The sequence below is a fragment of the Coregonus clupeaformis genome, chromosome 12, assembly GCF_020615455.1.
Source record: "Coregonus clupeaformis isolate EN_2021a chromosome 12, ASM2061545v1, whole genome shotgun sequence".
Lineage (NCBI taxonomy): Eukaryota > Metazoa > Chordata > Actinopteri > Salmoniformes > Salmonidae > Coregonus > Coregonus clupeaformis.
In genome coordinates, this window is record NC_059203.1 from 45,779,839 (window position 1) to 45,803,346 (window position 23,508).

Sequence of the window (23,508 nt, forward strand, 5' to 3'; positions counted from 1 at the left end):
TATGCAACACCTAATTTCCCTGTGTGAAAAAGTAATTGCCCCCTTACACTCAATAACTGGTTGTGCCACCTTTAGCTGCAATGACTCCAACCAAATGCTTCCTGTAGTTGTTGATTAGTCTCTCAAGTCGCTGTGGAGGAATTTTGGCCCACTCTTCCATGCAGAACTGCTTTAACTCAGTGACGTGTGGGTTTTCAAGCATGAACTGCTCGTTTCAAGTCCTGCCACAACATCTCAATTGGGCTTAGGTCTGGACTTTGACTAGGCCATTCCAAAACTTCAAATTTGTTGCTTTTTAGCAATTTTCATGTAGACTTGATTGTGTGTTTTGGATCATTGTCTTGCTGCGTGACCCAGCTGCGCTTCAGCTTCAGCTCACAGACGGATGGTCTGACATTCTCCTGTAGAATTCTCTGATACAGAGCAGAATTCATGGTTCCTTCTATTAAGGCAAGTCGTCCAGGTCCTGAGGCAGCAAAGCATCCCCAAACCATCACACCACCACCACCATGCTTGACCTTTGGTATGATGTTCTTACTGTGGAATGCAGAGTTTGATTTTCGCCAGGCATTACTGGAACCATGTCGTCCAAAAAGTTATACTAAAAGTTATATCTGTCCATAGAACGTTCTTCCAAGAGTCTTGATGATCATCCAGGTGCTTTTTGGCAAACTTGAGTCAACTTTTTGGACGAGATGGGTCCCATTATGTCTGGCAAAAACCAAACACTGCATTCCAATTAAACTGTGGACTTGGCACTGTCATTTTGTTTTGGCCAGTGTGATATTCATACAGTGCCTCTCTCTGCTCTTGTCCACTGCCCGTGAAGGATGTAGCTAGTTGTGCTTGTGCCTGGACTGCCATGCATGTCAGATGGTCTAGTTGGATATTAAAGTTCCACTGGAAAGGCATTCTCTCTAGGCAATTTGACAATGGAAGGCTTAACATCGGCCTCTGTCATTCCACAGGGTGGAGCGTCCTATCCCCCTCTGTAGCCTGAGACCCCGTGGTGCCAGGCCAGGCCAGCTGAGAGGTACTGCTGCTGGGTAGACTCTGTGGCCCATGGCCCCTGGATCTCAGTCCGTATGGACCTCCTAACCAGCACAGCTGTCCCTGCTGTTCCTGATTCATTACAATGTGTTTATTAGGACTAGATTAGCATGTGAGGTGCTCATCGACTGGGCTGTAGTGGAACAGCTTGTGAGCTTCAAGTTCCTTGGTGTCCACATCACCAACAAACTATCATGGTCCAAACACACCAAGACAGTCGTGAAGAGGGCACGCAAAGCCTATTCCCCCTCAGGAGACTGAAAACATTTGGCTTGGGTCCTCAGATCCTCAAAAAGTTCTACAGCTGCACCATTGAGAGCATCCTGACTGGTTGCATCACCGCCTGGTATGGCAACTGCTCGGCCTCCGACCGCCTGGCACTACAGAGGGTAGTGCGTACGGCCCAGTACATCACTGGGGCCAAGCTTCCTGCCATCCAGGACCTCTATACCAGGCGGTGTCAGAGGAAGGCCCTCAAAATTGTCAAAGACTCCAGCCACCCTAGTCATAGACTGTTCTCTCTGCTACCGCATGCCAAGCGGTACCGGAGCGCCAAGTCTAGGTCCAAAAGGCTTCTCAACAGCTTCTACCCCCAAGCCATAAGACTCCTGAACAGCTAATCATGGCTACCCGGAGAATTTGCACTGCCCCCCCACCCCGTCCCCCTTTTTTTACTCTGCTGCTACTCTGTTTATTATTCATGCATAGTCACTTTAACTCTACCCACATGTACATATTACCTCAATTACCTCGACCCCCCGCTGTATATAGCCTCCCTACTGTTATTTTATTTTACTGCTGCTTTAATTTTTTTTGCTTAACACTTTTTTTATTTGTTTTACTTTACATTGTTGGTTATGAGCTTGTAAGTAAGCATTTCACTGTAATGTCTACACCTGTTGTATTCAGCGCATGTGGCAAATACAATTTGATTTGATTTGATTTGAGGTGGACTAGAGTCAATCCCTGACCAGTAATGCAATAATATATCAGGGTGGATATAGGCAGCTCTCTTCTTTGACTAAATATAGCCAACTCTCCTTTCATATTGTAACAGATCTATACTGAACCAAGCAATCATTTGAACAAAAACACATTTGCTTATTTTTGTATTTCTAGACTTCCTCCTCATTACAGAGGGAAAGGTAATATGCCCTCCAAGCTGACTGACTCATCAATGTTCCTCCTCAAACATGACTACGGTTCTATTCCATTAAGGGATTCATTAGCCAGGGTATCTCGTTGATGACAGTATTAGAGAGAGCTCAAGTCCTGCCGATGAAATCTAACACGGTGTCTTAGTAACAGGGAGCCTGCCCGCCTGCCCGCCTGCCTCTCCAGGTGCACTCACCTGCTCCTCCTCTGGAGAAGCAATTATTCTTTGTGTGGCAGGATGAAGGAGGGGGTGCTCCCCAGATGGTCACAGAGCCAAGCCCCTGCTAATTGGTGATGTTAGGGATTCAGACCAGATGCAAGGAGCTCCTCGCTCTCCTTCTCCTCCTTTTTGCTTTGCTTCCTTCTTTCTCCACTTTTGTTTTGTTTTGTCAACACTTTCTTTTGATATGTATATATCAATAAATGTTTTATTCATGCAATCTAGGAAATCAGTCGGTTTAGCCCCGTGCCCCTCTTTATTTCTTCCCCACCATGATTCACCATGTGTGTGGGTTCACATTTTCAAAGGCGTTTTTCTGAAAGGCTGTTACAATTAAACAACCGGGTGAAAATGAATGATTAATGCAAGTGTCAATCTCACACCCAGAGAAAACAGCGCAGGTGGAACTGCAGATACATGGCATTCTTCTCTTTTTCTGACAGCCTCCAGTCTTTTTAATGAGTCTGTGATGCTAATTGAGTGGCTGGGAGGGAGCATTGATCAGCGCTGCTCCCGGCAGAACAACTCAAAGGCAGGGGCAGAGGCAGGGGCACGGGCAGGATGTGCTGTTTGGCGTAGGTTTACAGTTCCTGTCTCCCAAAGGGCGTGTGCACCTGTTCCAGAATAACGGCTCTGGCTCTTCCTGTTAATCATCACTCTAAAGATATGACGTTTAATTTAAACTTTGCTGTACTACGATCATGTCAGCGTTTATTAAGTCTCATAATGCCTGTGACAGCAGAGGCCATCTTTGTAAAGAGCAAGTTACTATGACTCATGGATGGTAGTTTGTTTTTCCCCCCTGCGTGACTGCCTATCAGTTGCCATGGAACTTTGCCTGATGCAAGCCAATTCAAAGTTTACCAATGTAGTAAGCCAATGCAAGTGCGTTCTGGTGATGTAGCAACGATACAGTACTATCACACACTGATACTTTACATAATACAGTTGGTGTGTTGGTAAAAAAACGGAATTAAATCATGTTTATCCACTGTTACAGTAACTCCACCACCTCGTCTATGTGCTCTCCTCATCAGTAAGTCCTATGGTCATGTAGAGTACAACTGCAAAATATTCACTGATAGAATGCTATGCACATAGTCAATACCTGCTTGAAACTTTACTCAATTGCCTGTTTGGTTGAACATTCTGTTCTGTTTTTATTTTCCCCCAACCTGTACAGTAGCTTTATGGTTTAATATGTATTCTCCAGTCTCTGCTGTTGTTACATCATCTATCCAGGGAAAGAGGCATTGTGGACCTGAGACTGGGATACACACACAAGTCTGTCACATCACTGGGGACTTCAGTCTAACCAGTAAGGCTGCCTGTCTGAGTGGAAACAAAACAAGTCAAATTATACCAGCTCAAGTACAATGCAGTGGGGGCAAGCAAACAATATTGTTTTTTCTGTATTCTCTATCACAGACACCCTCTACTGAAATTATATTATTTTATAATGGAAAAGAAGAATTCAGGTGCACACACACAAACATACACGCATCAACTAAATATTTAAACCCATTCATTTTAAATAAATACCAGATAGGCCTACACACTTGTGAAAACATCTGCCAGTCTTCACATACAGTGGTGAAAAAAGTATTTAGTCAGCCACCAATTGTGCAAGTTCTCCCACTTAAAAAGATGAGAGAGGCCTGTAATTTTCATCATAGGTACACGTCAACTATGACAGACAAATTGAGAATTTCTTTTCCAGAAAATCACATTGTAGGATTTTTAATGAATTTATTTGCAAATTATGGTGGAAAATAAGTATTTGGTCACCTACAAACAAGCAAGATTTCTGGCACTCACAGACCTGTAACTTCTTCTTTAAGAGGCTCCTCTGTCCTCCACTCGTTACCTTTATTAATGGCACCTGTTTGAACTTGTTATCAGTATAAAAGACACCTGTCCACAACCTCAAACAGTCACACTCCAAACTCCACTATGGCCAAGACCAAAGAGCTGTCAAAGGACACCAGAAACAAAATTGTAGACCTGCACCAGGCTGGGAAGACTGAATCTGCAATAGGTAAGCAGCTTGGTTTGAAGAAATCAACTGTGGGAGCAATTATTAGGAAATGGAAGACATACAAGACCACTGATAATCTCCCTCGATCTGGGGCTCCACGCAAGATCTCACCCCGTGGGGTCAAAATGATCACAAAAATCCCAGAACCACACGGGGGGACCTAGTGAATGACCTGCAGAGAGCTGGGACCAAAGTAACAAAGCCTACCATCAGTAACACACTACGCCGCCAGGGACTCAAATCCTGCAGTGCCAGACGTGTCCCCCTGCTTAAGCCAGTACATGTCCAGGCCTGTCTGAAGTTTGCTAGAGTGCAATTGGATGATCCAGAAGAGGATTGGGAGAATGCCATATGGTCAGATGAAACCGAAATAGAACTTTTTGGTAAAAACTCAACTCGTCGTGTTTGGAGGACAAAGAATGCTGAGTTGCATCCAAAGAACACCATGCCTACTGTGAAGCATGGGGGTGGAAACATCAGGCTTTGGGGCTGTTTTTCTGCAAAGGGACCAGGATGACTGATCCGTGTAAAGGAAAGAATGAATGGGGCCATGTATCTTGAGATTTTGAGTGAAAACCTCCTTCCATCAGCAAGGGCATTGAAGATGAAACGTGGCTGGGTCTTTCAGCATGACAATGATCCCAAACACACCGCCCGGGCAACGAAGGAGTGGCTTCGTAAGAAGCATTTCAAGGTCCTGGAGTGGCCTAGCCAGTCTCCAGATCTCAACCCCATAGAAAATCTTTGGAGGGAGTTGAAAGTCCGTGTTGCCCAGCGACAGCCCCAAAACATCACTGCTCTAGAGGAGATCTGCATGGAGGAATGTGCCAAAATACCAGCAACAGTGTGTGAAAACCTTGTGAAGACTTACAGAAAACGTTTGACCTGTGTCATTGCAACAAAGGGTATATAACAAAGTATTGAGAAACTTTTGTTATTGACCAAATACTTATTTTCCACCATAATTTGCAAATAAATTCATTAAAAATCCTACAATGTGATTTTCTGGATTTCTTTTTCTCATTTTGTCTGTCATAGTTGACGTGTACCTATGATGAAAATTACAGGCCTCTCTCACCTTTTTAAGTGGGAGAACTTGCACATTGGTGGCTGACTAAATACTTTTTTTCCTCACTGTACCTGTTGAAGGGTAGTGAAATTAGTCATTAATTTATTTGCATCCTGCTTCGCACAAATACAATAGTTTACCACTCAACAATATCCAATATCCATCAGTTTATGTGACTATCATTTGAAATAGGGCCTCTTGACATGCTAGTCACACACATGTACACACGTACACGCATGTACACACACACACCACAAACACAGTATGAACATAATTTTCATAATTTATTTACAGAGTGAGAATAGACAGCAGTCTGGAAGCAGCCAACCCCTTCACAATGCATTTTCAGTCCACTAAACAGCTCTCACTGGGTGCAAAAATGTAAAGATCTTACCAAATATTACCATTTCAAGTGTTCAGTCAAAAATTATCTACCTCCAGTTTCTCTTGTCATTGTGGCTACAGTAAATCAATGTAAATCTCATGTGAGACAGTAGATATCTATTACATATCTTTCTTAGATTAATTCATTCATTTTTTTCAGTGAGATCTGTTGAATTCATTGAATCCGGAACAAATTAGTTTGATCATTTTCTCTCTAGATGAAAAAAAGACACATTCTGAGAATAAAAGCTGGTGTCCATGAAAAGTTCATAAAGGTCATCCCATAATCAGTGGGTGAATAAAATTGGCTTGGTCTTAATATAGATGGCAACAATAATCACACAAAATTCAAATCTGTTTACTTCATCTTTTTGGAATAGGGTTTATGGCCTCTGTCTATGTATCGTAAACTTTCCAATGGATTCTCCATTAAACAATAATCTATTCCATTTGTAATCTCTGTGTTAAATCTAGCAAGGATGTGGGCATTACTTAAATCCTAACTTTTTCTCAATGTATTGAGGAACCTGATTATGACCCCATGAAAGTTTGATGGAAAAGTATGAAAACACCATCTCTGTCGCATAGCCTGAATTTTGCATGAGAAATGGTGAAAGTGTGTGTATATGTTACAATTATGAATGCACCAATTTGAGCCAGGCGAGAATTCAGAGCGCTGGGGCTCCTTCTCAGCGGAAGTATACTCTGGTGCTTTCACCTGACAAGTTTCCTCTACCAAATATCATGCACGTGACTCGTGCTATAAAGCTATAATCGTTTTTATTTGTATTTTATGTGTCTGGGGTACGGTATGTGAGGCCACCAGGGAGGACAGTAAAGATAGCTGCATGTGTTCCATGAGGCTTTAATGGTGACCTACTTTTACTGTAGAATAAGATGTACAGTACACTATTATGTCTGCACTTAATGAGAGTGAAGATGATGTGCTGCTTTCGTTAACTGTATCACATACTGGCAATACAATATCCCAAATTGGGAACGGTAACGTGTCGTCAGTGGAGACTCTCACATCTGTTGCAGAAGTGATATGAGTTTAGACTTGAGGCAATTTACTGTAAATTGTCTTCAGTCATTAAGTTTACACATGCATTCTTTTGCTAAATCATGTTAGAGCCACTCCCGAGTTGTTTTTCCAACAGGCCTAGTTTGAAAACAGGAAGAAAATATTTTAGGTCTGCAGGGAGTTCTGTATCGTAGTTAGGGTTTTTGTTTTGAAATGCATTTTGTCACATTAGCTTATCAGTCACGTGACGTCTCCAGCATGTTTTTCTGTTGTTTTTCATTTTTCCTCAGGGGAGGTACCTTAGAGAAGATCCCAAACAGAAACAACAGATGTGTTCATTTTCATTGCAAAGTTCTGGGAAAAACAGAGCTTATCTTTCCCAAAATTAGCATGAAGTTCTCAGTGACTGCTCACAGGGCATCAAAGGCATGTAATTATATAAATTGTGCAATTTGTGAGGGTAGGACAAAAGCTACAGTCACAAAAACAGAAAATCATTCCCCCTGTAAGGTATTTTGGCTGTTATTGTTTATTTAAACATTGCATTGAATAAGGCAAATTGTCGTGTTTTGAGTGGCTTTGTTATTTACTGAACAATGTAGCATTGATACATCCTGCTGCTAAAAAGCTTTTCTATTCCGGAGACAAAATAAGTGGCCTGGATCTCAATTGTAGAGGCAATATCACCACCGCTGCACGCCAATAAGAACACTGACCTTTGATGTTATACACATTTCAGGAACCAGTCATGAATATCTTTTAGCCAGGCTAGCCACAGGCAGGTGTTAAATACACTCTTTACTTGTGTTTTTATTTTTTTATTATTGTTTATGACTCCTCAGACAGTCCACAGTCATGTATTGATGGATCTGGTTAGAGTATGAGTTTGCTACTACTGCAGCGTACAGTGGAAATGGCTGGAGATTGGCAGGGTAATGTGGTCTACTGTATAACCCTTGAATCACATCTAATCACATTCTAGGCCAAAGGTAAGATGGTTACAAAGGCTGTCACTTGTCCTTTATCCCATGGCTTACTGATACTAAAGGCTTTTGTTAAGTCATGCACAGATAGCCCATTGGAATCCCAGCTGCCCATGGAGTAATGGAGACTTCCGTTCTGTGTGTCATTTCACTGAGAGAATACAAACCACAGCCGAGGAACGCTAACCGCACAACTAATTGCTTAAACGTCTGCAGGGACACAACTACTCCAATAGCACTTTGGGAAAAAAGGATACAAGTTAAAACGTGTCCTGACTGGTATACATCTGGAGCTATCCTATTACCGCCTAAATAGCTTTTGAAGACACGTCTCACCTCCGATAATTCTTGTCTGTGCCACGGTTCTGTGACAGACAGAATTAATTGATATGTTTTGTCTGCTTGTGGTTCGTCCCCCCTTATGGTTTTACCAGGTCTGGCCTGTTTGCTGCCTCTGACTAATTGCCTGTTTTGCAAGCAGGTTTGGTGTCTGAGCCTGAGTGTAAGCTGAGTGTTTTCCCCTGTCCGTGTGTCCCCTATAGAGAGCAGTGTCCTGCAGAGCCCAGTATTCACCAAGCAGCCTGGCAGCATCGTGTTCCCTGTGGACTCCCAGGAGAACAACAGAGAGGTGGTGTTCAGCTGTGAGGCCCAGGGAAGCCCATCTCCACTTTATCGGTGAGTATGTAATACACAGTGCACGTCTCCCACCACAATCATTTCCCTCTGTTCTGCTATTGTGGATTGCTAATTTTATTGTGATGTAGCCCACTGACTGCTGGACACAAATCGTAATAAAATAGATACTTTTTATAAAAAATATATTTATTTTTATCTCATTGAGATCACGCATACATGAAGGGTAAAAACATTCATCCCACTTAAGATACAGTATGGAACATTATCTTTACTATTTTGGGAAATGCAGTGTGGCTCTGGTTATGAACAGTACCTGGTTCAAACGTATTGAGGCAGAGGCTCAAAGAGAGTGTCCCTTTCGCTCTCTCTTCTTCTCTTGGACGGTTCATTAGTCTATCGAAAGGTTAGTGTGTTGTATCTCTGGCAACTACAAGGTTCAAATCAATCATGTTTGCACACTGAAATTGCTGGGTTGAGATTTAGAAGGATTGGTACGTTTAATACTTGGAATTGAGCCAGCTTAAAGGGTGACCTAATCAGCTGTTTCCTGTCAATGTCGCTGTACAGTCCTGTCAGAAAGAGCACAGAGCCTGGGCAGGGATGGGCTACCAGCCTGCCTTCTAATACTGTCTTCCTGTGTGCAGCTGCAGATTAAATCATCTTCAAAGTTCATTAACTGCACATCACACAATCGTATACTGTGACTGGCTGATGTAAGAGGTTGGGCATTACATTTGGCTCATCCTCTGATATGCTTTAAAACTGTCTGTCCCTACAAGCATAACGTTTCTAAGAGAATATTAACTCTGGAAAGAAGAAGCATTGTTCTCTGGTTCTGGGTCTATTTGGTTTCCCCCAAAATAAAAGTGCCATGCAGAAGGCTAAAGGAAAATAACAGACCGTGTAACATTCTACAAACTCAGAAGCCAGATGGCATGGTATTATACTACTGTATGGACATCCTGTTGAAACATGATCGCATAAAGCATGTGCTTAACAAACGGAGCTGCTGTTCCAGTGTCCCCCCTCTAGAGTGATTGATAGCAAATTAGATTATTAGATTATCAGCAGCATGTACATGTACTTGATTTAATTTATTGCTCGATGTATCATAGCTGTGATGTTAAATTCTATACAAGAGTCATTGTCAGGACAATATCTAGTGACAAGACCATGGATTTCATCTTAGTGTGTTAACCTAACTCCCTTACTTATTCCTTTGTGCAGAACACACCTTGTGGAGCGTAATGCTCCGATGTTGACCTAAAGACAAATGGAGTTATGTGTTTTCTCACTATTACCATATCAGTCAAAGCTATGGCAGTCTTAACGCTCATCCAATACACCCTATTTGCTACAAAAATACCTAAACGAGCAAATGTTTCCCTGTCAACCGGCCTTTTTGAAAGACACATTTAATGCTGTGTATTAACAACTTCTCTCTGCAAACGCATGTGAAAATGAGACGGTGCAGCATATTGATAGATTGACAGTGATCTTCTTCTGAAGGGTAGTAAACTCTACAGTCTTTGTGATTTGTAACAAGATAACTCACTCTTATACATCACGCATCAAATATTTTTCTCGGTCCCCAATTTGCTCTCTTTTAATGTCTTAGAAAGTCACGGATAAAGCATTAAATGAATAACCGTCAGTAAAATAATTAGCAGGCATGTGTTATTAAAATTGTTGGCTCTATTGAGTGCTTTCATTGTGGATATGTTGCTCACTCTCTCTGTTGAAGAATAATAGAAAACTGTTGAATAGGGTGCTTTCATTTTTAATGCAATGCAATTTTTTCTCTGAAACAAAAATAGCACTTAGTAACAACACATAACAGCCTGCTATGAGAGCTGATGACGACTTCTTCTCTGGGATATCTAGGATCATGTTAGAGGCTCTTCTCTTCCTATCAATTGCAGGTTCTCTCTCTGAAAGCCTGAGTAGTTAGAGTAGACTCACTACTGGGAAGTAAAATATTAATGTTTGTACTTGTTTTTCTTGCATTGGAAGTAAGTGAATGGCTGGAGTTGCCTTGTGAGACGGTCGGTGAGGATCTTTGCCATAGTGTGTGTAAAGTAATGAGGCTCTGGAGACCAGGGGTCTTGCGTATGTACTCTAAGGCTAGTTTGGAGTAGGCATGGTAATGAATGAGGGAATCATTATATATGTTGCTTGTACAAGCAGTGCTACCCCAATAAGCACTATGTATTTAATGGCATGGCCATATTGTATTCTGTACATAAGAAGAAAGCCACAGGAAATGTTTGTAATCATATATCTTTAGGTGAACTACATGTTCCCTTTTTCTCAAGCATTGATACAGAACATGTTCAGGTGCTTATTATTTTGACTGTGTCTCAGTCATAATTGCCATAGCACGACTTGAGTTCTCCCCTTTCTATAGCGAAACCCTGGGAGAGATAACTCTCAGTCCCAGTCTTTATTTAAATGCTTGATATGGTTGTTGGTTGTCTAAATGGTAGATGAAAGAGAACGAAGAAATTGCCGTCAAATGTTATGCTTTTAACCTGGCTGTAACATTTTACCGTGGTCTCTTTATTAGTATGCCTTTTCTCAGCTAAATCATACAATAAAATAGCTTTTATCTATTCAAGCAGAGCTACACCAACCTAATGGACATATTCCTAGGAATGCTTTGACAAATTCACCCTATTTGCTGAGCTGTTTGGAATCCATAAAGACAACAAATTATTCTCCTCACTCCAAAGACATAATCAGCAACTAATCACCCTGGACTCTAATAATGATTTGCATCGCCCATTTCCCAATAAAGTGATTAAGAATACCTATCATGCTTACTCACATGTGAAATGCCATTTTTTAGTTTTGTTGTAATAGGACTGGACATTGTTGATAATCACCTACAAGTATCAAAGTGTTTTTGTGTCAAGACGTTGTGATGTGTAAATTAGGTGTTCACACCTCCATAACTGGGATTTCGCTTGTCTCGATCCCTTCACCCCCCTGTTGTTTGGTATTGTAACGACCATTCTGCTCTATGTGGAGGGATTGAGGAATCTGCTGCCTTCATAAGTGAATTATATCCTTCACTGATCACCTCTAACACCAATGATAATCTTGTAGCCTGGTGTAGAATGCAAAAGTGCAGAATGCAGGGTGCTAGTCATTAATTTTAATTGCTGCATCGTAATGATTAAGCTGCATTTTTATGCTGTTTGACTGGGTGTCTAGCAAGATGGATGGCCAAGGAGGCTGTGTATTCTTGTTGAGTGGGCTATTTTCTGCTCCGTGGTGTGCCGGCCGTCAGTGTGGTTCACTACTTAGATTAACGTTAAGCCTTTTATTCTCTTATTGAAAAGGAATTAATCAAATGAAGGTAAAATAATACTTTTCTTTGTCAGAATCTCATCTTGTCCTAAAGGTGAATGATCTACATTAGAATGGAGTTAATGGTGGGATTCTCAGATTGTCTATCAAATGTTCTGGATCTAACTGCTTTTCATTTTGTTTCTAGATGGAAATTGAATGGCACCGCAATCACTCCAAAATCAGGCTCACACTACAGCCTGTCTGGAGGCAACCTCCGAATCAGCCATTTGAACAAAGACCAGGATGCTGGAACATATCAGTGCCTCGCCTTCAACTCTTTTGGGACCATCGTGAGCCGAGAGGCCAGACTAACCTTTGCATGTAAGTCACTAACTATCTTTTGTTCCCTCTCTGATCAAACTGTACTAGCCAGCAGTGTGAAAGCATGTGACATAAAAGATATGTCAGTGGGACTTGTGATAGTGTCTAGTGTCCCGCCTGATAAAACGATCAACATGGAAATATCTCCTTGGGGAGCAGCAGTTCCCAGTGCTGTGATTCCACACTCCCCTTTCTGTCAGGGTGCATCTTAATCCTGATAGAGCTGAAACATGAATCTACACAACTCCAACGCACAAAACTAACTCTCCATCACTTTCCCCAGGCTTGGCTGTTACTCAAAATAAGTAGCAATAAATGCCTACACTACCACATACTATCTTTATAACACATGACAGACTCTCAAAGATGTTCAGTTAAAGCGTATTGAGCAAAAGTAATGTCATCGTAAGTGTAAAACCGAATAGAAATCAACTTCTCTCAGCATGTGAAAATAATCGTTATTGTAGAATAAGTAGTATTTTTGCAGAACTTTAGACATTATGACTGATACTTGAGTAGAATAAGATAAAGATTGTGAATAAGATAAATAAACTGTGGTTTCCATTTAGCTCTTTCCCTATAGACTAGGAAGAACTCAATACTCCCTGCTGCTCCTCCAGTTATTGGATATCCTTAAATGACGACATTGACAGTGAAGTGAGTGATGGCTTCTTCAGATTGAATTTTGATGCCCCACGTTGGGAACAAGGCCGCTCCATCCCTCACACGCTATTTGTTTTGTCCCTTGGTCGGGCCCAGTCTAACCCCTGAGCAGGAACAATTCGATTCCGTATGGGAACTCCACTGTCACTATAGAGCAATACAGTGACAGTTCCATCAATTGCCAGGGCCTGACCTTACCAGTCTTGGGTCACATATTAAGGCATGCATCTTCTTAATTACTCATGGTAAAGCTTAATTAACTCCACATGATGATTGAATGGTGCGGGTTGAAGAGAATAATTTAAAGGGCAGCTGATATTATTAGAGAGTGTATCCTACAATTTGTTAGAGTAGAGATGAGCGATAATGTCTATGTGGCTCTCAGCTTCATGTCAACATTGCGACGACAGTCCCTGATGTATATAGTCATATGTTGTCATCCCGAATGATCAGCAATGTTTTAGAGAAGATTTGACTGTAAAATCAGTGCAGAAAGTATTGAAACATTAAAGTAACTGTCCAGTGTTTCCCGATTACTATGAAATATTACCTATAATTAATTACAGTAACCACTTTTCCATCCACAGTTTTTATGCGCGTAAAAACATTCTGATGGAAACAGAACGTTTCAGTACAATTGTATAAATGCCGACAGATCATTTGTTTGTTCGTTCGACATGGTGGGATCTTTTTGTGTCGGTACAATTAATTATGGGAGAAATGGCGGTGGAACGCCTTTATGCGCAAATATTGATATAATAACCATCATATCGAAGTAAACTTGGAGTCGTGATGATATAGTGTGTGGTCCTCACACTTTGACTCGGGAAACCATGCAGTTTGTTAGGCTACAGATGATGACATGATGATCGTTGCTTGACTGCCGTTTGACAGATAAAATATTCTCGCTCTTATCCATAATAATCTCATCATGTAGACTAGCCTACCCACCCACCCAGCCTACCCGCAATGTATCTCTGTGAGCTGTTGTTGGCTAGAGTGCACGTGCCAAGACCAGAGTAGGCACGTTTGCTATTTAACGCAACAGTTTTTGTGACAAAATGATGGGTAGAGTTGAAAATGTGATGGAACATGAAAACTTAAGCGAAAAAGTAAATTTTGTGTTGACTACGTCATCAGTCACTGATTTTTATCAACAACAATTCAGTTAAGTGGAAACACACCACTGTTGGAAAAATATGTTGCCAATTGGGTGGAAACCTAGCTAATATTAGTGAAATATGAGTCAAAATGTTTTAATGAAGTATGTTAAAAAGCAGTTTTTCTGTGTTGGAATGGTGTGGGCGTACCCCAACAACAGAATGGTGTGGGTGTATACCGGTCATTACAAATATTCATGTGAGTAGACCGCTGATTGGCCAGCTCATCTTCCTCAGAGGATGACATCATGTTATATGAGGAAATTGGTGGATTTGACACTGTTATATCTTTGGGCACAATATACTATATTAATCTTCCGCCGATAGTTTTCAATGCCTTAATATCTTACCTTTTTCTATGTTATCTGTATTGTGTTCTTGACCTTGAAAATGGTTTTCTGTTGATTCACATGTAATCTATGAATGTCATTTTTTACTGTAACTTGCATACCAGTATATAATACTCTTAATTGGTGCAGTCCAGTCAGTGGCATAGCACAGTTTCGCGGGGACCCCCTGCAAGGTCCAAGCAAGGACCTTTATTGTCCAAAAAGTGTTTAAAGGCCTTAATTGTTTAATTCTAACATTATAATTATTCAAATATGTAATACACATCTCCAAACTTCTCTTTGTTTTGTTTTATAGCATTATTAAATGCTCCAGGGCTAATTTCATTAGCATTTTGGCATATTTTTCTAGATTTAGAACATAAAAAACATTTATAAAGCAAATATTATCCCTTAGGTCTACCATTTCAAATACTTCAATGTTGCAGAGCAACAATTACAATATTTTTTCAGAATATTGACAAAAATTATCTTAAGGGGGTTAGCCATCAGTGACGGAGCTGACAAGCCACTGACGGAGTTGACAACAGATACTCAAAACAGACATATTCTTTCCTCTAAAACTAAAGTTCAATACCAACATTTGTAAATTATGGAAATGCCTCATTTGAAAATCCCCAATAAAAACAAAGCCATTCTATCAGATCTTTCAGCACTCAGACAGAGTTGACGTTAGACAAAAATCTGACGGAGTTGATGTACCATATTTGAACCAAAATGTATATTCTATTTGAATCTATCAGGCACATGGAGTTGACAGTTTATGGTTGAGACCATGGTGATTCCAATATTGTTTGTTTAAATCTATCAAAAGTAGAGAACTTTACAGACAATATGTGGTTTTGTTGCATAACATGTAATGATGACATGAATAAGGCGTATAGCTGACCCTGCTCATTGCTGATTAATTTAGAATTTTAGACATCTAACGAAGTAAACCAAATCTCTGGACACATATTTTAGGAATCAAAGTTCTGAGAGAAATATTATTTCAAGTCACAGAGGTATAATAACTTTTCTGGTAACTTTTCAGGTAATATAATTGTTTGCCATTTTTTAGAATTTTAAACACTTTTTTGGAGAATTTGAAATTGGGATCCTTTGCTCCAGACAAGTGCATTTCCAGGCAAAGAGCCAACATGGAAATAAATAATATTGAAGGTATTTCAATTCCAAACATATATATTTTTTTTAAATAAAATTCCACTAAATGTACATTTTAAGCTCAAATAATGCAATAAAATCCAAAGCTCGTGCTGCGGTGGTGTGTGTTATGTCAGTGTGCCCACTTCATCTCAATCAATAATACATTCTGTCCATGAGCAGATTGAATTAATGAAATATGTTATTGCTCTTAAAATGAATTCTATGAAGTTATGCATCAATCAATACCATCTTCTTCCAGAGAAGCGTAATGAAAGTTGGCTATTTAGTGTTCTAAAATATGCTCTGTGATTATTCCACTGGAGCTTGACCTTGCAGAGTTGAGATAATAAAAAGAGACCAAGAACAATGAACATCAAATACTTTAAGAATATATGTTTTTCTCTGCCTTTCCTCCTGAATTGGCTTGCTTTAATTGCACAGATATTGAAAGCCTTGTCAGTAAGAGCCATAGGAAATGGATCATTGTCATTATGGACGCATTGATATTGTCTGAAGGACAAGCTCTGCTTCCTAATTCAGTAATTGAATTCTGGGTAAATAAAGTGTTTTTTTATTCAAATCATCATTGAACGTGAACCTCATGCATAGTGTTTTAATCATGTTTCTTGTGTACTGTAATCTTTTTTTATAATACATAATTGTGATGAATTTCCTTAGGTTTATCAAGGAATGACTGGCTAAACATACACATTTTTAAGAATGCAAAGGATGATTAAATAAGAAGATTGATTTCCTTAGGTTTTTGACAATCTCTCAACCACTGTATCTTCTCTTTATCTCATCCAGACCCTTTCAACACTGTATCAATCCTTTTCCATTTTGTACAACAACTGTCATGTTTATTTCATTCTGGTGTTAATATTCAGAATTAATATTATCTCTTAATATTCATGGTAAGTATCATTTATTCCTCACAACTTCTTCACGCCCTTAGGATACACTCGCCCTGATGGATGTAATGTTCAATTTGTTTGCTCTGTGGGTGCAAATCCTCTGATGTTGGAACTGTTGCTTCCTGCCTCCTTTAAACCAATGGCTAGTTTTTCAGCTTCTCATTTCCATGTCTATGAACTTGAAGTGACATTGAGCACGAATATCTTAAACCAACTGTATCTGCTTATAATTAAGAGATTGCAGTCATGCTTGGATATATTTTTTGGTCTACTAGTAATACCCGATGGGTATGGTCTGAATTTCACTATGGACAATAATCAGCACTCTGCTTCCTACACTCTTAGAAAAAAAGGTGTTATCTAGAATCTTAAATGGTTATTTGGCTGTCCCCATAGGAGAACCCTTTGAAGAACCCTTTTGGGTTCCATGTAGAACTCTTTCTACAGATGGTTCTACTTGAAACCCAAAAGGGTTCTACCTGGAACCAAAAAGGGTTCTGCCTGGAACCAAAAAGGGTTATCCTATGGGGACAGCTGAAGAACCCTTTTTTAACCCTTTTTTCTAAGAGTGTACAGTGTAAAGTTTCAATAGGTACAGATTCTTCAGTTGGAAAAAGTTATGTTCCTCTAGATATTCTACTGGACCGTCAAGGTTACCCCCATGAGAATGGCAGTGCTCCAAATAATTTGGCGTTACCCTTCCCTCTCTGACCTTTTGGTGGATGGTGGTGCTGCCGGTGAAGAGTTGGTCCTGTCTTCTGGCTAACTGATGGATAGAGGGCCACTCTCTCACTCAATACCGTCTGACCTTGATTACTATTTCTATTGATTCATTATCAGTGATTATGTAAAAGATGTACACCCATAATTCATACTGATGTCTAGCTTGTATATCCAATGTGTCTGAGTCCCAGAGTTGACTTGTTATGTGGGAACTTCTTCAAAGGCCATGCTTTGAATGTGATACATTGTTAAAAAGTGTATTCAAGTTTGACTGCAGCGTTAGACTGAAAACATACCAATAATTAGTTATAGAATAGGTATATGTTGGCAATGGAAATGGAAATGTGGGTCCAGATTAAAAGTATGTTAGGACAGACATTTTTATATATATTTTGCTACAAAACAGTCCTCAGTTGTTTTTAGTTTATATTCATAGAGCACATATGTATTTCTCTCACAGAACATGTGCAATTACAGATTTGCTGTTTTTTATTTCCCTTTTTTAAAACTGGGCTCTAGATTTACACTACCGTTCAAAAGTTTGGGTTCACTTAGAAATGTCCGTGCTTTCGAAAGAAAAGCATTTTTTTTGTCCATTAAAATAACATCAAATTGATCAGAAATACAGTGTAGACATTGTTAATGTTGTAAATGGCTATTGTAGCTGGAAACGGCAGATTTTTAATGGAATATCTACATAGGCGGACAGAGGCCCATTATCAGCAACCATCAGTCCTGTGTTCCAATGGCACGTTGTGTTTGATAATCCAAGTTTATCATTTTAAAAGGCTAATTGATCATTAGAAAACCCTTTTGCAATTATGTTAGCACAGCTGAAAACTGTTGTGCTGATTAAAGAAGCAATAAAACTGGCCTTCTTGAGACTAGTTGAGTATCTGGAGCATCAGCAATTGTGTGTTCGATTACAGGCTCAAAATGGCCAGAAACAAATAACTTTCTTCTGAAACTCGTCAGTCTATTCTTGTTCTGAGAAATAAAGGCTATTCCATGCGAGAAATTGCCATGAAACTGAAGATCTCGTACAACGCTGTATACTACTCCCTTCACAGAACAGCGCAAACTAGCTCTAACCAGAATAGAAAGAGGAGTGGGAGGCCCACTAAATCACAAGAGCAGACCACAAGCCCTGGAGGATATACATTAATCCCTCATTTAAATGTGAATAATTCCTAAACACTACTCTCCAGCTGTTGTGATAATGTGTATAGAGAGAGTACAGTAAGCTGAGTTAATGAAGGGTAAATATCTACCAGCTATTTAAACTTTTTCTTGCATGGAATGCAGGTACTGGATCTGTACAGTACTGTATGCAGTTGATATCATGTGCATTTCTCCCATTTGTGGCTTTGAATGGTTCTTCTTTGATAAGAACAAAATGAAAAGAAAGATCACTCATTACTGCACATTTGAACCTACTCTATGATGCAATGTCAGCTCCAGTTAACCCAGGTGGAGTAAGTTAAGTGTGCAAAGAGGAGTCTAACTTTCAATCCCCTGCGAATCCTCCGGGGTTGGTTTCTGAGTTCAGCGGAAAGGGAAGGATGTGGAAACCATCAAAAGCCTCTCCAGGATCTCGACCATCAAGGAGACCTTGCTATAGCCCCTACACAGCCTGCTGTGAGGAGAAAGTCTACCTCACTCTATACCTCAAATAGAGATACTGTGGCCAAAGTGCTTAAAATATCATAATTGCTTTCCGAACTGCAGGGGTAGAGAAGACAGAAATAGTACTATGGTCCATGTCAAACAAAAACAGATCATCGTCAACAAAGTGTGATATCTGATAGCAACACATCTACAGTACTTCCAAAGATCAAGTCATGATGACAAACTTATTTAATTATGCTGTGTATGGTGTGTGATAGGTTCTAGAGTAGAACATCATTGAAATAGACCCTCAGTCCCTTCAGCTCTGACCCCATCATGGTAGTAAATCGTACCTCCAGAAGTTGGTTGCGTAATGAATCCCATTGTTCTGCTTGGACAGCCTTGTTGAAGTATGATAAGTTCTCCTGGCATTTAGAACGCTCATATAGCTGGGATGTGATCATCAGGTTCATCTGGATCATTGTGTGTAATGTCATCCCACCCTTAAAATAATGGACGCTAATTGGATAGAGCATCACATTCAAACTGTGATTTATTATAGTTAGCTGGTTCCATTATTGACATTGACCTACGTTATTGTATTGCTAGTGTCTTCTGTTTTTCTTCTCTTGTGTGTATGTTTAGATGGAATGGAAAGACGTGACCAGTCTTGAAACTATGAAGCAATTCTTTCTTGCTTGTTTTGTATTTATTTATATATTTCCTTTTTAATTTCTCAAAAAAATCATGGGGAAGAGTAGTTCAATACCAACATATACAAGGCCTGTCTTTTTTGTTGCGACTGATGTGAATGATTTGAAATGTCCCTTGAAGGCTGACTGCATGCTTTGTTTTTTTAACAAAAAGAGCACATGTGCACAGCTATGTGCCTAGAGGAGCATGCATTTGGTTAAGTCCCTCCCCAGCACTGGCCACTCTGACTCTGCAGAGGCTCCTCTTAAGACATGGGCTGTATCATACTGTATTAAGGATTTCTGCTGGGCTCTTCAGGCCCTTTTTGCAACAATGGTTTGTTTGCTCTGTTTTGGCTTTTAGGACAGGAGGGGGCACAGTGAATTTTACCACTGCCATTCTCTTTGTGTGTGTGTGTGTGTGTGTTTTATCAGGATTATCAAAAAATGGCCTCCTGCACTTGCAGTGAAGTGGTCCCAGTACTGCTTCTTTTTACTACGATGGCTTTTATCTCAATCCCAAATAATGCCCAAAAAGATACTTTATTTAATTAATTCAGCACCTTAGATGTCCAATGCTTTTGTCCACTTTGTTCCTTTAGGCTCTCTATTTCCTAGGCTTTCTGTGGCTTTTATCTAGCACCCCATCCTGTGTTGAGATGAAAGAGGGCGGCGGTGCCACTCCAAACCTTTTGTTACCAATCCCCCGATTCCAAGATTGGACCAATATAGACACAGAATTACCTCCATGGGCACATATGCTCGGGACATCTGCAAGTCATTCATTACATTTGTGTTTTGATAGAGAAAAGTCAAGCAGTCTAGACTTCCCAAATGGAGAGTTCACATGCAGACAATGAAGCCCAGTCAATTCAGAGATCATGTTCACTTTGACCAGTAATACTGTCTATAGTTGAACTGCCATAGCATAGAAACAGCTTTGGAAGTAGTAGAATATGTTCAGAATAGAATGTATTCAACAAACATTTTTCCCAAAATGAAATAAACTTTCTACTGATCTCTACCAGTGTGCGGGTCAATTATATGGTATCAACAAAATGCATCTCTCTTTTTGCAGTGAGAAAGAAAATATGAGATTCATTCATTCCTTTTTTTTATCAGTTAAATTGCTGAGGTAGATGCATATAATTGACTCCAAATTGCCAAATCTCATATTAATCTGTGAGAAGTTGCAACGAATATATTTTCTTAATAGAGCTTAAGAGTCTCAAATAGCTATTAGCAAAAGTGTGTTCCTACATGGGTTCAGAGGAGATTTATGTTTTAAGAAATAATTAAAGCCTGCCTCCTAATAGACTTGTCCCATAGCCAGTATGACATATATTAGCTGACCTTATAGTCCTCTTCATAAATCAGTGAGCCCATTAATTTTACATTTAAATCTGCTCCTGGAGCAGAACTAATCAGCAATCTAGTTTCAAAGCAGGTTGGGTTGGTTGAAGAGAGAGATGCTCAAGACTTTTCCACTGAGTCGCCCTGGAAAGAGAGAGAGCTTTCATTCCTGCATCGCTGCTCGAGGTGACATGACAATATGGAGCATATTACAGAGCAAGGTTAATTAAGGTTAATTAAGGTTAATTAAAGTTAATTAATCAAATTTGAACAATAGGTGCTCTTAAATCTGCCATATCACCCGTTATCAAATAAATGTATCTTTGTTCCCTGTGGTAGAAAGATACAGTATGAATGTCCTGCTTATCACTATCTGTGTCCCCAACAGTCAAATTCTTTCTAACTTGGCCCATTTCTGTGTAGACAGGTTTCATTTTAGTCACTTGCTGTAAATTACCACTGGTTCAATTCATACTGTCCCCACTTTAAACAGTGTCAATACAAATAAACAAAATGGAACATTCAGTAGTGTTTGGGAAATATCAAGGGGGAGAGGAGGGAGTCAGGGGGATTTGTCCACTGTTTTCACAAGCTCACTGCATCTGTTTTGTCTTTGTGTGTTATCTACAGTACCTGTCTGTGCAGCTTTTTTCCCCCAAACAAATGCATCTGTTTTGCGGAACTGCTCCTTTCATGTTTGTGGTAGGTATGGCATTATTCCAAATCTAATCACTGCTTACAGCCTCTTGAAAGGCATTGAGAAGTTCCCGATTGCAGTTCCCCATATTTATCCAGCTCCCACCCGAGACTCTCTGCACACTCATCCATGAAGACTGTTCTGTGCTCTCCGAATTACCTTTACCCAGATCCGCCGGGCAACAATAGAGGGGTAAATTGCACGAAATTGTCAAACATAAATTAGTTTCAATAAAAAGGTACATTTAGTTTCTAAGCCATTTTTGAATTGCTTTGTAATGTTTGCGGGAGTGAGAGTGATGAATAAAACACAATGGAAACCTGATAACCACTGGAGCCATTAAAATCCTTCATGTGTGACTTAGGCAAAGCAAAATACTTTCTGCATACTGGAGTCCTCATTTGTTTTGGAGCCCCTATTGATTTGGGCCTTATTGGTTTTATGCACAACACTTTGGGTCCAATAATGCCTTTTTGATGTTCCGAGACTATGAGTTCATCATTTCAGACGTGAAATTACATGATGAAAGTTATGTTGCTGTCTGCCTCAGCTGTGATATTTTTTCGGCTGGCTCAGCCGTGCAACAATGATTCTAATCTAGTGTGGATAACAGTAATAATCATGTGGTAGTGATTCCTATATGGTTGCACCATGTTGTATATGCTGTTTGATACCCTATTAAATATCGAAGATGTAATAGAAGGGGTGCTAATCAAATGATTGTTTGTGTAGTGTGATCCAATTGATTAAACAATCTTTACTGCAGGGTTCCCCAACTGGCAGCCCACAAGAAATTGACTGCAAGAAGCCCAAACAAATATAATATTTGATTATAACATAATCATTTCAAACCTTGCTTACATTTGTATATGATCACGTGTCTCTCTTCCAAGACACCATTGTAGCTTTGTGTATAGTGGATTTCTCATGGTCACGGAATGACCCCCTTCCCTTCTAAGTTCAAGTTCAAGTTTGTTTATTTGTCATATACACATGATATAAATGGAGTACACAGTGCAATGAAATGCTGACTTGCAGGTTCACCTCTCGACAATGCAACAACAATAGAAAGATTATGTAGCTAAGTGAATAAAAAAGAGTAATACAAATAAAAGCTCAATGAAATACATCCTGTAGATCACTTCATTACTCCCTTCTTGTGTACAAAGCTCTGCTCCACAAGCGTCCAATATACCTCACCTCCCTGTTGAAATATAAAAACATGAGATACCAAACCCGTTTGCAGGGTTGGTTAACTCTTGAGGTCCCGCTTGTCTACACAGCGTTTGGTAAATCCGCCTTTAGTTTTAACACACCACAGTTATGGAATACCTTACAAAACAAATTACACCTGGATTCCCTGGTGCCAATAGGGCAGTTTAAAACTATGTTGTTCAATTAGTTCACTGAAGTGTGCAATTGTTTCAATTGACTATTATAACTTGTTGTAATAACCTGATGTAATGTATTTATAGCCGTTTTGTATTTTTTATCTTTTTGTTGTTGTGTTGATGGTATTTTTGTCATCAGGTCACCATTGCAAATGAGACACTGGTCTCAATTGGGCTCTCCTGAATAAATAAAAGTAAATACAAATAATTACCAAATTTAATAATTGGCAGTTTTTTACAAATAGTTGCATAGCCTAAATGGAAATAACAGACATGAGACAAGCATGTTTACCTGTAGAATGGAATAAGACCTCTATGATTATTTTCATTTTGTCAATTCTACCACCTCAACATTACCCATTTTAAACAGGGTTAAATATCTAGTTGTAGTAAAGTTCAGCTTCAGTCCACAGGGGGAAACTGCTTCAGTCTCAGCTAGCTAGCCAGCCAGCCAGTAGCTACCAAAGTGGCTAGCCAGCCAAGCTAGCTACAAAACGAAACCAATCAAATACACTCGCTGCAAATAAACACTTTTCCTAATATCATGACTTATATCAACATCATTAGCTTGCATATTCAC

General features: G+C 39.8%; 1 protein-coding gene across 2 annotated transcripts in view; it reads left to right on the top strand.

Annotated features, from left to right (window-relative positions):
• Positions 1-23,508, top strand: part of LOC121578286 (contactin-4) — a 192,648-nt gene that overhangs the window by 65,131 nt on the left and 104,009 nt on the right. For both annotated transcript variants that reach the window (XM_041892555.1, XM_041892556.1), the window contains exons 3-4: positions 8,466-8,598; positions 12,059-12,234. In XM_041892555.1, coding sequence (XP_041748489.1) covers positions 8,466-8,598; positions 12,059-12,234 — 309 coding nt within the window. The remainder of the gene's footprint in view (positions 1-8,465; positions 8,599-12,058; positions 12,235-23,508) is intronic.